The sequence below is a fragment of the Callospermophilus lateralis genome, chromosome 8 (genome assembly GCF_048772815.1).
Source record: "Callospermophilus lateralis isolate mCalLat2 chromosome 8, mCalLat2.hap1, whole genome shotgun sequence".
NCBI lineage: Eukaryota > Metazoa > Chordata > Mammalia > Rodentia > Sciuridae > Callospermophilus > Callospermophilus lateralis.
This window is the reverse complement of record NC_135312.1, coordinates 117,671,934-117,689,247: the sequence shown is the minus strand read 5'-3', so window position 1 is coordinate 117,689,247 and position 17,314 is coordinate 117,671,934. Positions and strand designations below refer to the sequence as shown.

Sequence of the window (17,314 nt, the reverse complement as noted above, 5' to 3'; positions counted from 1 at the left end):
CCTCTCCTTGGCTTATAAAACAGGCCATCTTTCTCCTGTATCTCTTCCCACTGTCTTCCTTCTGTGTGTGTCTCTCGTCCATGTTTACCCTTTGCATAAAGACACCAGTCTTATTGGATTAGTACTACCCTTATGACCTCACTTTAACTGAGGACCTCTGTGAAGGCCTTGTGTCCATAGTGTAGTGGAGTTTAGGACCTCAACATATGAGTTTTTGGGGAGAATACAGTTTAACCTCTAGTACAGGAGAACAGGAACACCCAACTCATTCTCACAGCATGTATGCACCAGGCTTTCTTGGGTCAGCTGCCCATCCTTATTCAACCCCTAATGAATTTAGCGCATGGTCAGATGTGCCACTACCTGTCAGCTTTAAGATGTGGTGGCTCTGGGTCAAGGAGTTTGCTTGAGCTGCAGAAGTGGGAGGTGACATGTTGTTTGTGACATTCGGATTATTTTCCATTTATAAATGATGCTTACATGTTTGGTCCAAAGCTGCTTACCTGCTATGGAACCAGTATTTGAACCTGGGTTTGTGAGGGTACAGAGCCTTTTTCCTTTGAGTAAACTACACCATCTCTTAATTTACGTTGCCTTTGATTCCTCTTCTGTAAAGAGGGCCACTGGACTAAATTGTTTCTGAGATCAAGTTATCTGCCAAAATCCTTTAATTTAAGCCAGAACCTGAAATCTGAGAGGATCCACAGGCCTGGAAGATACCTTAAACATGTGAAGCCAATGGGTAAAGAAACTAGGAGTAATTGGGCCACTGGTAACCAGGGAGTTTGAGTAAAAGAGTGGCCAAATAAGAGAATAGGACCACCAGTTTTTGGGCACCCATATTTAGGCACAGTCCTGGAAAGGCCAGGCCATTCTAATTTTCAGCATGTCATCTTGCCATTATAATGTGGGTGGGTCCAGCCACTATTTTTTTTCCTTAAGATGCCATTTTATGCATTATTAACATTTTTTATACCTCTATTTCATTTTATATGATGCTGAAGATTGAGCCCAGTGCCTCACATGTGCTAGGCGAGCTCTCTGCCACTAAGCTACAGCCCCAGCCCCCATTCTTGTTTTCTATGAAGTGGAATTGGAGAAGTTGGGGTTGAGAGTGACTTGGCCTGAGGATTCTTTTTCATATCTAATCACTTCTCCTTATCGCCAGACACACATGGACATGCACATGCATGAATACATGTCCTATGCTGCCTTTATTGGATGTGCTATTCAACAGCTGGGCTGTGTATTTCTCAGAGGTGTGTTCATCGGATTTTCATTGCTATGAACAAAATAACTGACATAAACAACTTGAAGTAGAGAAGATTTGACTTCATGGTTTCAGTCCATGGTCAGCAGGTTGCATTGATCTGGGCTTGAGGTGGGGCTGAACATCATGGCAGAGGGCCTGGCAGAAGAAGGCTGCTTAGCTCATAGATAGTCAAGAAATGGGGTGGGGATTGGTGGAACCCCAAATCCTTAAGGATAAATGCAGGCCTGATGACATGTTGTATGTAACCCCATGATGCCCATTTTAGCCTTCAGACCTCTGTGAACTATAATAATAAATTTGTTCTAAGCCACTGTATTTGTGGTAATTTATAGCAGCTATTGGGAACAAATGCCTAAGTGTTAACTGTTTGTCTTTTTTTTTTTTCTTCCTGTTCTTACTGTAATATTGTCTGAAAAAAGGAATCTGTGGCTAGGTGATTGCCAGCATCATCTTCTGATGTAGTGGCCTTTGTGCATGTTCTGTCTCCCTCTCTGTAGTACCTAGGCTCATTCTATTCTGATTCTGCAAGATGTATGCAGTACTGTAGAAGTGTGTAGTATGGTTTAGGGAAGGCTGGATGACATTATCCACTGAGGACTTGCCTGTTGGACTCTACTCCTTTGTGAAGGGTTCTTAATGATTGGTAATTTTGGTAATCAGTATCCGATTGTCTGTTATATGCCATGTTGGGTTTTAAGCCCTGCACTCCAGCTTTATGGAATTATTTTGGGGTATGTTCACCTTTGTGGGCTTGAATTGTTCTTTTACTTCATAAATTTGTCACTTCAAGTCATTCTAGTGACTTTAGATGTTATATGTGTTGAACACACTACACAGAAAACCAGGTGGGCTGGATTTAGAGTTAGGGCCAGGAATACTTTACCTTAAGGGCACCAGGAGTTTCAGGACTGTTGGCCTGAGAGCTGTTAACAGAATGCCTGTGATTTGGCCTTTGGGCCTATATTAGCCCAGTGCTCATTAGCCTTGTGCCCGCAAGGTGTTTGTATGATTTTTAAAAACCTACAAAATGAGTTAATTTTTCTTTAGACTGATCCAGAGAATCTACAATGTTATCCTTGCATATAGTGCTACTGCTGGTTTCATAAAACATGAAATTATGAAGCCAATCCACAACCCTAGAGGAATTTTGTTTAATGTCCAAGTTACTTGGATTAACATCAGCATTATTTCTTTGGCAAGAATCTGGCATGAGAGAGATTAAATTCTTAGCATCTCTACCCTGTTCCTCTTTAAATAAAACATTGACGAATTTCGGGACATGTTTGGATGTGCAGAGTGGAGGGCAGTTTCCTTGGCAGACCTTTGCATCATTGATAATCCAGTTGTTTCGGTCTCTACATGAAAAGGAATGTGAACTCCTAGGTACAGTTTCTCTATTTAAAAAAGGCTTTGGAATCCACTGGTTTGAAAAAGAATTCTGTACTTCAAGAGGAGTGCAAACAGTGTATTCATTCACTGTTTCCATTTCAAGTCCACCATTATAGAACATGCCACATTTTTCCAGGTGTCCTCATTGGTGCTTTTATTGTTGGTCAGAAGTTGTAGAAGACAGTTAACAACCATAGGATCAAGGACTTGTAACTTCAGATGTTATAACACCCCCAAATAACAAACTCAGAGTGCTCCTGGAAGTTCACTCAAGATGGAGCAGCCTAAGCGGGCTTCCCAGCCACTCTGGCCAAGCACCTACATATACTTAACTAAAAGCTATTAATATATAGATGACTCTCCTATTAGAAATCATTTTTTCTCATTTACAGAATCGAGGGCAAGCAGTGACACTTTGAACCAGGATCTGGAGGCTCTTCGAAGCTGAATTCAAACTAGTTGGTACCAAGGATCGTTAGAAATTATTACGAACAGCTGTGTGCCAACAAATTTGATAACATAGAAGAAATGTACAAATTCCTGGACACTAAACCCTACCAAGATTAAATCGTATAGAAATAGAAAGCCTGAAGAGACTTAGTAGGTAGATTCTTGGGTACATAGACCTTGTTAAGGAAGAATCATCAAGAAACAGAAAACTGTAGAGACCAATACCAAGTTTGATTGTATCAGTAATAAGTCTCCCATCAAAGGAAAGTCCAGGACCAAACAGCTTCTGAGTTCTATCAAATATTTAAATAAGAATGAATTCTAGTTTTTAGTTACAGAATACATTTGAAGGAGTATCTTTTTTAGTATGACCAGCAATACACTGATACAAAAACCAGACAAGGATACAACTACAGGCCAATATCCTTGATGAACATAGATGCAAAACATTGGACAAAATGCTACAAAATGAATCCAGTAGCATGTTAAAATGATTATTTACCATGATCAAGTGGAATTTATCTCACGGATGTGAAGTTAAGAAATGTGATACACTACATTAACAGAATGAAGAACACAAACTACATGATCATCTCAATAGTTACAGAAAAAGCATTTAATAAAATTCATTCTTGACAAAAACACTAAAGATTAGGTATAGGAGGAACATAACACAATGAGGACCGACATTACACTCAACTGGAAAAAGCTGAAAGCTTTTCTTGCTAGGATCTACAACAAGATAGACCTACTTTCAAAATTCTTATTTAGTGTACTACTAGAATTCGTAGCCAGAGTAATTGGGCAAGAAGAAAGATACAAATCGGAAAAGAGGAAGTAAAATTTTCAGTTTTCACATGACATGATTTTATATATAGAAAACCCTGGAGACTTTGCCAAAAAAAGCCTACTAGAACCAATAAAACAAATTCAGCAAAGTTACAGGACGCAAGAGGAACAAAAAATTGTCACATTGCTATACATCAAAAGCAAATTATCTGAAAAAGTAAAAAGAAGAAAAAGTAATCCCATTTACAATAGCTACAAAAAATGTATGTAGGCATAAATTTCACCAAAGAATTGAAAGATCTTTGGAAAATTTATAAAGCATCAGTGAAAGAAATAAAGGATGAAAAATGGAAAGGCATTTCATGTTCATAGATTACATGAATCAATATTAAGATGTCCGTAGCACCCAAAAGGACCCTTTAGATTCAGTATAATCCCTGTAAAATAACATTCTTTACAGAACTAGAAAAAACAATCTTAAAATTCATATGGAACCACAAAAATCCCAAGCAGTCAAAGCAATATTGACTAAAAAGAACAAGGTGGGAGGCATTGTACTGACAACAAAATATACTATAAAGCTATAATAATCAGACCAACACAGCATTGGCATAAAACAGACATGAAGACCAATGAAATGGAATAGAGCACCTAAAGTAAACGCACCCATTTACAACAATTTTTTTTTTTTTTGGCTAAGAACACGGATCAGAGAAAGGATAGTCATTTTCCCAGCACCGTTTATTGAAAAGACATCTAACACACAAAAGAATGAAGCTAGACCCTTATATCTAACAGCTATAAAAATCAACTCCAAATGGGTTAAAGACTTAAATATAAGGCTGTAGGTATTCTGACCAGGGAACTATTCCTCTGGTGAGCAAACTCCTGGGGGTAACTGTCATTTTTTTTTTTTTTAATTGGTTGTTCAAAACATTACAAAGCTCATGACATATTATCTTTCATACATTTGATTCAAGTGGGTTATGAACTCCCATTTTTACCCCAAATACAAATTGCAGAATCACATCGGTTACACATCCACGTGTTTACATAATGCCATATACATAATGCCATATACAGGGTAACTGGCATTCTCTTTGCCACACTTGGAGTGCTCAGCAGGTTCTCCTTGAAGCTAAGATAACTGATACAGGTGCGGTATCTAGTTGCTATGGTAATGTCCTTCGAGAAGAGGATATGTGTCTTATCAGCCTGGACTTTGATCTCAGATATTCAGCACCTAGGATTAAAGTAATAATGTTAATGTAGTCATGGCACTAATAACCTAGCATAACTCTTTGATACAAATAAACGTGGCTGCTTGGAGGGGCAGCTATTCTTTTCTTGCCTCTGCATCTTGTGTCTGTGTTTCCTTTATTTTCCTTACAACAGACCTGAACCTACTGGAAGAAAACATTTAGAGAAACTCATTTCCCATTGGAATGGGTTGTGCAGGTTGCAATTAGGGGTAAGAAGGTGGCCATAGTGACCATAATGTACTATGTATTTCAAACAGCTACACTAGAGAATTTTAAATGTTTCCACTCTAAATAAATGGTAACTGTTTGAGGAGTTTCAGGGATAGACGGGCTCAATGTTGTCCGTTACTGCTTCAGGGAAGTGATGTTTGAGAGTGGGATGAGGATGACCTTGGGGACGTGTTGCCTGAGATAATTCTTAGTAACCAGTGCTATGAAGATGCAAGTGGCATGCAGAGCGCCTCAGGGCATGGGGTAGCACTGTTTCCGTAAAGCTGGTCTGAGGAGCATTTCCTGACCTGAGCTTCAGAGTTGAGGGAGCGGCAAGGTGAAGCATCCCTACCTGGAATGGGTTGACACACGTCGGCCAAGAGCTGGCCAGTGTGGCTGGATCTTGGAAAGTGCTTGCATGCTGCCTGGATTACAGTGGAAACTGAGTTATTTTAGAAGCCTAACGAGCTATGCATTAGGCTTCTTATGGCTTTAAAATTTAATTTTGGGGTTGGGATGTAGCTTAGTGGTAAAGCACATGTTTAGCATGCACAAGGCCCTGGGTTCAATCCCTAGCATTCCCTCAGTCCCGACCCCTGGCTAACTGTGCAGTTATGGTAAAAAAATAAATAAATAAATAAATAAAATAAAAAAACCTATATGAAACCAACATACAGTTTGAAGAATAATGCAGCTATCCTTAGCTGTCTATGGGGTTTTGCGATATTAATACCTTTATAGCTCTGACTGCATTGTTGTCCTTTGTACCCCGAGGTAAGCATTGCATGGCTTTCGAGACTGTTCTAAGATTTTGTGACCCATGTAAACAACCTACTCAAGTACTCTAGCTTGTTTTGAACTTTCTATAAGAGAACTATACTATGTCGACGCTATTGTCTTACCGTTTCCCCCCTCCAAATTGTTTCATCTGTGGTGATATGTGAGTTTATTGTATTTTTTATTTTACAGCATATGACTATACATACTATAATTCATTTGTGCTGCTGGCAGATATTTTGATTCTCCTGGTATCTGGAGATTACAGTGATTGGGTCTGCTGTGGATCTCTTAGTACTGTGTTAACAAGTACCGATGGCATGAGGTTTTTTTTTTTTTAAATGAACTTACCTAGGAGGAAAATTTTTGTTGTAGGGTATCATCCAATCTCCTAGAAAATGCAGCACAACTTAAAATGTGAGGAGTTACACTAATTCTTACTCTGAGGTGTAGGAGCATTGGTTCCTCCACATGGTCACACCAGCACTTGGAATTGCCAAAATTAACTCTTGCCGATTGGATGAGTGTAGTGAGGTGTCTTGAGGTGTTAATGTTCACTTTAGTGGTCACTGGTGACTGGAGTACCTTTTCCTGCATCTCTGGGCTACTTGATTCTTTCAGATTCTTTTAGGAAGGGCCTATTCAAGTTCTGCTTAATGCTTTTTTTTTTTTTTAATATTTTTATTTTTATGTGGTGCTGAGGATTGAACCCAGGGCCTCACACCTGCACGTCAAGCACTCTACCACTGAAGCTACAGCCCCAGCTTAATGTTTTTTTTAATTGAACCCAAATTTGACTAGTTTTTCTATGCTAGCTTTCTATTTTCTTTGTAAGTAATCGCCTCTTACCTAGTGGCTTAGAACAGCAGCCATGTACGTATGTCAACGTGGGCTGCAGCCTGGGTAGCTCTTGCCTCTGGACAGCCTTCACGCATGTGCAGGGAGACTGCTTTTGCAGCCAACTGCTGGGCCAGCAAGGGGTGACCAAGTCACACATCTTTTATCAGCCAGCAGGCAGGCGGGCCTGGGCATGGTCACATGGAGGACGGTTTTAAATTGAGCAGAGGTGGGTCAAGTTTCTTGAGGTGAAGGCTCAGAATTGACTGTCATTTCCCCCATATTCTGTTGGTCGTGGGACCACCCCAGATTCAAGGGCTGGGAAACACTAGTTATCCTGGGGAGGAGCTGCAAAGTCACATGGTGTAGATGTGCCAACCCCCTGGTTGTCCTTTTCTTCCATCCTCCAAGGGCAAGAAATGATGATCCTGTGCCATCTTCTAATGGTTTCACAGTTTTGCCTTTCCCATTTAGGTCCTTCAGTGGGTTTTTAATTTTAAAGAGAAAACAAATGTGGAATCAGCAAAACAAATGTCAATTTCATATCAATATTCTTGATGTTATCATTGTGCTGAGACAGGAGCTGGGGGAAACATGGGAATCATTGAGCAGATTCTTATAAAGTGCTTTAGATCAGAGGAATGCTAATGTACTGGTCAGGGCATGGGCTTTGAACAGATGGCTCTTGAATAAAATCAGTTCCTGACTATTGTGGTAGCTGTGTAACCTTGTGCAGATCACTTAACATCTCTTAGCTTTAAGTGTTTCATTTGAAAAGTGGAGATAATCCATTTTATGTCTCTCTTGAGAATGTTGAATGAAGATACACTGTGCAAACAACCCGGCATGGGGAATGGCCATTGAAATAAATGTTCACCTATTTTATTATTTTCATAGTGCTGAGGATCAAACTTGGGGCTCTGTTCATGCCAGGCAAGTGCTCTACTTCTGAGCTATATCCTCAGCTCAGTAATTGTCTCACTGGGCAAGTCACTAAACCTCAGTGAGCATAGGTCTTTTTCTTTTTTTTTTTTCTTTTGTGTGTGTGTGTGTGGGGGGGGGGGTGGGGTTATTGGAGGTGGAATGGAGGCCTTTACCTGATAGGCAAGTGCTTTGCCACTGAGTGACACCCCTAGCTGTTAAGAATAGCGTTTTCCACTGTTAATGAAAATAATTGACATCTATAGTTGTTTTACATAATTTTTTCTCCTACTTTGTCTTGTCCTCCAGTTATCCCCCCCCCCCCGCTGTGTTGTTTTGTGTTTTTTTTAAATGTTCTGAGTCTTCTGGGTTTTTCTGGCCTTAAGGGTCATTTGTCAGTTGGTTCAGAGTACCTGGGTGGCTGACCCTGGATTGTGAGACCCTTAGATTCCATGCTGTGTCTGGCAGCCATATTTCCTTGAGGGCCCAGGTACTATCATGTGTGTCTGCCCTAAGTGGATCCTGAGCTTAAATGGAGCGAGTTCTGATCCGAGCCAGCAGGGACAGTGTTTTAGGGAAATGGTGTGAAATAATCAGATCTGGGAAGGTGAAGGTGGGGAGGGAGTAAACGATTCTCAGTGACTTGTTCTGTGCCAGCGCATGGGCTAGACAACAGAGGTGTCCAGAGAGAGTTCCGGGCTGAGGGCGGTGGGAGTAGGATTGGCCTTCGCGGATTGGGTAGAGAGGCGCTCTGCAATTCTGCCCATCTTCTAAGCCTTGGCTTAAAACCAGCCCCCAAGTAATCATTGTCCCTTTCTTTTCTAGATCTTTCAGCTGCCCAGCGAAAGTTTGCTCATTCACTCAGAGACTTCAAGTTCGAGTTCATTGGTGACGCTGAGACTGATGACGAGCGCTGCATAGGTATGAGCACAGACCTTTGGTTTGCTTCCCTCTGCTGTGGCCACCAGATACTCACTCCTTTTTCTTTGCAGATGCCTCCTTACGTGAATTTTCAAATTTTTTGAAGAATCTGGAAGAACAGAGAGAAATTATGGTAAGTGGAGAGAGATTTAAATTAAGTCAGATTTCAAAGGGCGGAGGGAAGTCTGGGCTTAGAAACTGGTTCTGGTAGAAGTTCTGATGCAGGGTAGGGCGGGGGGTGGTAGTAGGGCATTTAGTGGGAAGAATTATGGATGAGGTTTCGGGATCCCCCCTTTTAGTGCCGCTCTGACGCTGACTGTGGTTGGCTCCGGGACAGGTGTCTGGACCTTTTGACCAAAGCCCCGTATCTTCATCTGTGAAACGTAGGCTTGGGTGCTTCTTAGCCCTGTTAGTAGCTGAACACTTTATTTAATCCCATTTCATAGAAGCACATCTGGAGCCTTCACATTTTACAAACCTAAAAGCAGAAAAGCTTCTGTAGGGGCAGAGGAACAGTGGGGTGATGTGAGAGCCTGACTCATAGCTCTGCGGGTTGCTAGGCCATGTGGGGAAGGACAGAACTCAAGTCTGGAAGTCCCTGCAGTCCCACTTGGTATGGAAGCTGTGATCATAGCACTAACAAGAATATCCCCCTCTATCAGGTGCCCCTAGGTGCCTGGTGCTCTGTGACTGGCTTCAGCAGAGGATCTTATTTAACATGCTCTTGGCAATGAAGTTGGAAGATATTAAATAATATTTGCCTGCCTGTCTTAAAAGGTTGCATTTTCTTCCTGTTGACATTTGTTAAGTCAATCAAGATTTACTGGAATATGACACACTGTCTGTTCATAGTGGTTTTTTTCAGACTTTTAAAACAAAAGCAAAACCAAAAACAAACTCTTTTTACTAGGTTCTTGAGAAAGAGTACTACCTAGAATTGTAATTGTTGAAGTGTAAGTGTGTGATGGTTTCAGATGCAGTAGTAATACTGATGTTGACCATGAAAGTTAAAATAGTTAACCTTGACTGTTTCTCTAATTATTAAGTCATTTAATTTTCACATCAACTTTTAAGGTAGTTATTGTTATTGTGCCTCTGCTTCTTCATTTATAAATTAACAATCACATGGCAAAATGAGAGAGAGAGCTGGGACATGAAAAAAAAACATCAGAAATTTGACCCCCCCCCCAACCCCCAACTTGCAGCCAGCTTCAGAGAGCTGTGTGTGTGTGTGTGTGTGTGTGTGTGTGTGTGTGTGTGTACGTGCACATGTATGTGTGTGTGCAGGGGATCCCAGGGACTTGCTCATTTAGGTGTTTTAATTTCTCAGGAGGTGGCTGGTAGGGATTTCTTTTGGGTAGAATAATAGTAGAAGCAGAATTAAAAGAGGAGGGTAACTTTTATTTTGGGGGGCAGGGGTATGGGTGGCACACTTAGGATTGAACCCAGAACCTTAAAGGTGTTAAACAAGTGCTTTATCACTGAGATACTTCCTATCCCTTCTTAAATTTTAACACAGGGTCTTGCCAAGCTGCCCATGCTGGGGTTGAACATGTGGTCCTCTTGCCTCAACCTCCAGAATAGCTGGAATTACAGCTGCTTACCCCCTTGCTAGGCTAAGAGGATATTGATTTTGATTTAAAAAGTGACAAATGTGCTCTGAAAGTCCTAATATAATTTGCACTGTTCCCTAAGCTCTGAGATAATTGGTGAATGTTGGAAATTTCATAGAGGAGATATGAAAATATTGTGGTCCCATTAGGTTTTTCCCATTAGGCACACATTGACAGCTATTGTTGTTACTCTGTAGTCGCTGGATTTTCAACTATTTAAAGAAGACTAAATATGATAGTGGAGAAAATGGAATTATGACATCTTTCTATTGCATGAACTGGTGCGCATGGGTGATGAGGATTCTTTGTTAATAGTGTCAGCTTTTTTTCCCCTCAGCACTCTTGGATATTTGCTTCTTTTCTGGGACCCTAAGCATCCGGCAAATATTTATTGAGCTCCTTCTGTGTTCCAGTTACTGTTTAGAATCTGAGGACACAGAGGCAAACAGGTCAGAGTCCTTGCCTTCATGGACATTACCTTCTAGGGAGAGGAGGTGATGATGAATAAATATAATAAGGTCCTGGGGAAGTTATAAACAAAACAGAAACATTCTGGGGCAGACATTAGTGCTACAAAATGAAATAAATCAGGATGAGAATCGGAAGTAGATCAAGTGTAAGGGTGCCATGGCACATGCCTGTAATCCCAGCCGCTCAGGAAGTTGAGGCAGGAGGATTGTGAGTTCAAAGCCAACCTCAGCAATTTAACAAGCCTCTAAGCAACTTGTTGAGATCTCAAAATAAGAAATTAAAAGGACTGAGGATGTGGCTCAGTGGTTAAGTGCCTCTGGGTTTAAACCTTGGTACCCCCCCAAAAAAAAAATCCCCCAAAAGACCCACTACGTTAACTCCTGAATGGTAAAGTGCCAAAGGCCTTTTCAGAGGACAGTACAAGGCATCCACCTGGTCTCTGCAGGAGAAGAGTTCTGGGCAGAGTGGGCTGGATTTAGCTCTGTGGAAATACCATATGACCACTGCCTATTTTGATAGTTGATTTGTCTTATGTTCCTTGGAATGAGTTGATAAGGTCAGAGTGTCACATGGTCTTAGTCTGTATGATATAGATGGCATGGTTCTTGGAGCTATGTTACATGACTACTTGATTTAATCTTCTCTGTGATGGTGGTTAGGGTATGTTTTAGGTGGGACCAGGACAATAAGGTTGGGTTCGTAGTGCAGGGTACAAGTGAGAATAGATGGTGTCTACCGATGGCCGTGGACCCGAGAGGAATGGCACAGTGTGTTGCAACCTATTTCTGGAAACAGAGACATCTGCTGGGTAGTAGGAGCTCAGTGGAGAGCAGCTACTGCCAAGGAGAGGATTAACAGAACACTCTTAATGCTCTCTTCCTTTTTAGTTTGAAAATTGCAAGCTTTTATGAAAATAGAGGGGAAAATACATTGAAACTACATATACTCAGCAACCTGCTTCTCAGCCAATCCTATTTCTCCAGAATTCCTCATTGCTTCCTCCATTGTTTTGACAGAAAGTCCAGGTTCCTTTCATTCACAAATAGCTCAGCAGATTTCTCCCAAAGGTGACAAGTGTTAAACAACAGCATCCTTATCACCAGCAAACAATAATTCTTAATTTCACTAGTAATTGAGTCATGTTCACATTTTCCTCACATTCATTGGAAATCTATCTCCTCCCCTCTCCCCCGCAACCAACAGTTGGTCTAGACCCAAATGTATACATTTGATGCTTAACTTTCTAAGTCACTTTAAATCTGTAGGTTGTTTTTATTTTTCCCCTTGACAAGAATCTCTAGTACTATTCTGTTTTTCTTCAAAAAAACAAAAATAAAACTTTTAGTACTTTCCTAAATGATTTAAAATAATTAATAACAGCTGAAGTGACATTTAACCCATATGATGTTGTTGGTGTCTCATCCTGATATAGTCAGCAGTCACTTTGTTTTGGTAGTCATGAGAATTGTGTGGAATCATTAAGGCTGCATTTGCTTCTTCAAATACCTTTGAACACTCATGCATTCCGAGACACCAGCCTTCAACCTCAACATACACTATCTAAAGCAATTTCTAGCATCGTCCTAGGGAGTAATGGGAAAAACTTAGTGAAAATGGACTAAGGGTAGTCACAAAGGTATTGAGTGTGGCCGCCACAGAGAGGGCACCAGCTAAGCCTGCGACTGTGAGGAAGATGGGAAGGTGTATCACTGGAGCTGGGAGTTTGTGGGGTGGAAACACAGGGGAGCGCCTTTGGACTGTTCTGCAAGCTCCTGTCTCCTGAACACAGCGACAAGAAAGGACTTGAAATAGCTAAAATGGATGTCAGTGCATTCTGAGAAATTTCTAAAAACTTGTTTTTCTTAAAATGTGTGCGAATCCAGAATGTTAAAAGCCACAGATGAAAAAAGGAATACAAAATGACAGTGGTCAGATGGAAGTAGAAGCAGTCTAAGGTGGCTTCTAAGAAATGAAACAGAATTCTAATGATGGCTGGTTTTCTAAAAGTAATTGGCTCAGTACTTCCTGAAGTCCTAATTAAATAATGGTGGAGCATAATTGGGTATTTATCAATTAAGGCCGAATCATTAAAATTTAAAAAAATCCAATATGCTTTAGAAGGCAAAGATTGATGCCAAATAACTTAGTTTTCTATATTCTAAATAAATGTTAAATAGGACTTTATATTTTAAGGGAATAAAGTCATCTATCTGGAAGCTCAACAATCTGGAACAAGTTCCTGTTGTTTGTTTTTATTTTTGCTTTAAAATATATTTTAAATGTGGAGATAAGGATGAACAAATAGATTTTCAAAATGTTCATAACTTTTAAAAATGAGAATTGGGTACATTGGAGATTAGTTATGTTACCATCCTAGTTTTTGAGCTCTTAAAATATTTCTGTGACAACAAATTAAATATCATGTGTGCATCTATTTTTTCATATAGAGTTCACCCAGAAAACTGAATAGTCTTTTTTTCTTAATTGTAGCCTCTTTTTTTTATAGAGTATTCTGATTATATGTAATATTTGAGTTCATTTTGACAAAGTCATACATTTGAGGAATTTGATTTTAATCCTCACCCTCCTCCCTTTTCCTCCCCTCTTCCCTGCTGTACTTATCTTCCTTTCACTTCTTGGTTTTGAGCCAAAAACTATATATATTCACGTGCCTCATGTGTATAACCAAGCAGGCTGTATTTAGTTCCAGTATCACCATGTGCCAAGCACAGGCTGTAAAGATAAAGACCTGTTTCCTTTCCTTGAGTAGTTGGCTTCCCCTGGGGGAGATGGCAATTTTTGTAGTAATGAAGGTATTGGAAATTCGGGGCAGGCCTCCTGGAGAGGTGAATCCTGAGGGTGAATCAGAGTTAACCAGGTAAGGAAAGATGCATGGTAGTGCAGATTTCCTCCTTGAGGGGAAAACTGGTCGGACTGAAAGCATCTATTTGTATCCCTGCATCCCCGCCACCCCCCATGTCCAGTTCTGTGGTATTAAAATGGATCTGGGGACTGTGGTCTAAAGCACATGCTTAGCTTGCTTCAGACCCTGAGTTTAATTCCTAGCGTGCACATGAAACAATAACGCAAGAAAAAACAAGAAAACAAAGCCAACCAAAAAATGAATTATTGGAGAGAGAAGTTCAAAGAGCACCAGTCTAAAAAAAGAAGTCACTATTTCCGTCCACACCCAGAAGTCCAGTTTCCATGAATGGATATGCCTAGCCCTTTAAAATGTCAATATTGCCTTCAAAACAGTGCTCTAAAGAGAGTCGTCTTTACTGATGCTGCTGCCAGCTCTGACTGTGGAAGTAACTCTGTGGAGCCAGCAGGGTCCAGCTGGTGGCCAGAATTAACTCTGCTCTCTCCTGCGCATGTTCTCTGAGGAAGTGCTATGTGCTCTTCTGCTGCCAGCTCCTGGCGGGGTTCTCTGGCATGGCAGGACGTGTTGTACTTACCTGACATGGGCCGCTGTCCAGGAGTCTAAGGACACTTAAAGTAGTGTAGCAGTATTTATATGCTCTCCAGAAAGCCCTTCACACTGTATGGCGCTGTCTATGTGTGTCCTTTTATCAGATCGTTGCTATTTTTCTCACGATTCTGCAAATCATGGCTCAGTTTCTAAGGATTCTGGTGGAAAGCAAGCTCTGGTGTGAGTGCCAGAGGCGAGGGAAGCTGCAGAGAAGAGTGTGCCTGGAGAGGGAAGGCCAGGCATGCCACATGGGGCCCAAAGACACCTTGACCACCTGCTGTGTCCCTTCCCCACTTGGAAGACAGACTCGTCAGTCCATTGAGATCTTCTTTACTCCATCTTGTTTTTCTCCACCTCATACTTCACCCTTGTGAAAACACCAGGCCAGAGAACACCTGCTGGCTAACATGTCCTGAGAAGGTCCTGAGCTGCTGAGGGTTGAGGCTTTCCCTGTGGTGAAGATGGTCACAGGAAAGGCCCATACTTGTCCTCGTTTCTCGTCATTCATTCACTGTCTTCAATCTCTTCCATAACATTTTTTTTTCTTTAACAATGATTTTTTTTTTGCTGTGTTCCAAATTGCCCCCTTCCCTATTTAAAGAGCATATTATAGCCAGGAGCAGTGGCATTACACCTGTAATCCCAGCAACTCAAGAGGCCGAGGCAGGAGGATTGCGAGTTTGAATCCAGCTTCAGCCACTTAGTGAGACCCTGTGTGAAAAAATAAGGGCTGGGAAAGTAGCACTCCTGCGTTGTGCCCCTGTGTTGAGAGCCACAGCCGAAGGGGCCCCAGCAAACTTTCAGACTACCAGCTGATGATTGGCTCACAGCGGCCCCAGCAACATCTAGCTGTAGTGCTGGTTCAATCCCAGCACTGCAGAAACAAAAAATCCCAAGTGTTTTTATAATATTACTAAAATAGATTTAACCCACTTTAAACAATACTGTTTTGACTTTTGGCAAAAATTTCATGATAGTCTTTGTTTAATATGCTCCAGACAGTTGTTCTCCATGCTTGACTCCTGATCCAACAGCATCAAAGGGGAACGTGCCAGAATTGCTTATTCTCTGGCCTTGCCCCAAGCCTACGGAATCAAATTCTGGGGTGGGTTCTGCCAGCTGGTGCTTTAATAGGCCCTCCAGGTGATTCTGAGGCTTCTAAAAATCAAGGCCCTTGGCCTTGGTTGCCCTGAAATCTTGGTTGGCAATCCTTGCCTCAGAGCTAGATCTGTCTGGAAGTTGAATATACTAGAGATTGCTTTCTGATGATCTCATGTCTCCTAGGAGGTTAAAGTAATCTTTCAAAGCCTTTACCTGGCATTTCCAAAGGATTTGAGACTTAATGGAGCAGGTTTCTGCTGTTAGGCATTTCCATATTGCTTAATTTGTGTTTAATATTGCTTGGAGTTCCTTTATGGTCATGAGTGTTTATGACGCTAGATGCTATTGGAAAGATGTTTTTAGTTTGACCTTACAGTAATGATAATGATAATAAACGGCTATATCAAACTTGTTTTAATCACTTCTACAGATAAAGTTACACATTTTTATGTGGGTTTCTGTTGGCAGGCATATTCAGAATGGGAAAATCCATCTTATGCCTGTTCATGAAAAATATTTGCTTTATTATATTTGCTTTAAAAGTTATCCATGACCTAGCTTTAGGAAGACTTTTCTCCTTGGAACTGACCTTTACCATTTGCTTGTTTTAATGTCCTATTTTCTCATAAACCCATTATAATTCATTCAGATGCTGTTGTGAAACCTGCTTGTCAGGGATATACCTGTTGAGTGTTTAATGTTTACATACCTAGAATCCTACAGCAATGACAGACTTACTCAAATAAAAATTCTGGAATGAGTGAGGATTGTCTTGGGCAGGAGGCCTGGACTCCTTCCTGGAGCTCTCTCTGGGTGAGGCCTTGCCCTGTGACTCAGTGTCCTCTTTGGTGACTCATCATCATCTGTGGCCTCCCAGCCTGTCATCGCCAGATTCTACTTCCCCATTGAAACCTATGTTTCCTGTATTTGATTTCCTTGGGGCCTCTTCTTTGCTTCTTAGGAATCAGCTGTCTCTGGACTCATCTTCCTTCCCCACCCAAACACACATACCTCAAAGGACACCAGATTGGAACCAGCCCATTCATTTAATTGTCTCATTCAGAAGAGTGATTCTGTCAATGGATGTTAGTTTAGCTGCATGTGTTTCATGGGGAAAATATTCTGGGTGGGCCAGGACACCTAGGATCATTCTTCAGATTCTGTCATAAAAGTACTCAGTGGTAAGGCCTCTGAAAACAGTTGAGAGAGAACTTAGGGAAACTTATATTTAACCACATTATTAAATAAAAATGAGGAAATTGGAACTCACTGAGGTGGAGTGACATTCTGTGGCTAAGTTGGGGACGGAGATTAAAAATAGACTTCCTTTCATCTTCTGGTATTTTAAAGACATTATACCTTGTTTTCAGGTCTCTGAGATTTAATACTATTCCTACACTTTGTGTGTACCTGTGCTGGGGATTGACCCAGGGCCTTGTGTGTGCTAATAAGCCCATGGTTTACTACTGAGGTACACACCTAACCCTTTCCTTTGTAGTTGCTGTCCACAAAGCAGCTTTATGAAGAACCAGGAATTTGGTTGGTACCTCTCCTGGCCTGTTTGGACAAGATCTCAGTCTTCTAGTTCGCACACTTTTTAAAAACCATTGTTATCTGGTGGCTCTCTTCTAGCCTCACCACCCCCGATTTTCTCTCATAAATGTTTCCTCTAAAACATTTCTTATATTTGTAAGTTTTTCTTGATGTCTGCTTAGAGGACCCCAGCTAACATAAAAACGAACAGTTTTAAATCAGAGATAATGTGTCGGGTCACTTAACATACAATGTTCACTGGTTATTGTTACCAGCAGGAAATGTTCCGTCATTT

General features: G+C 41.0%; 1 protein-coding gene across 3 annotated transcripts in view; it reads left to right on the top strand.

Moving 5' to 3' along the window:
- Positions 1-17,314, top strand: part of Arhgap10 (Rho GTPase activating protein 10) — a 286,545-nt gene that overhangs the window by 62,815 nt on the left and 206,416 nt on the right. For all 3 annotated transcript variants that reach the window (XM_076865270.2, XM_076865269.2, XM_076865271.2), the window contains exons 2-3: positions 8,734-8,829; positions 8,901-8,962. In XM_076865270.2, coding sequence (XP_076721385.2) covers positions 8,734-8,829; positions 8,901-8,962 — 158 coding nt within the window. The remainder of the gene's footprint in view (positions 1-8,733; positions 8,830-8,900; positions 8,963-17,314) is intronic.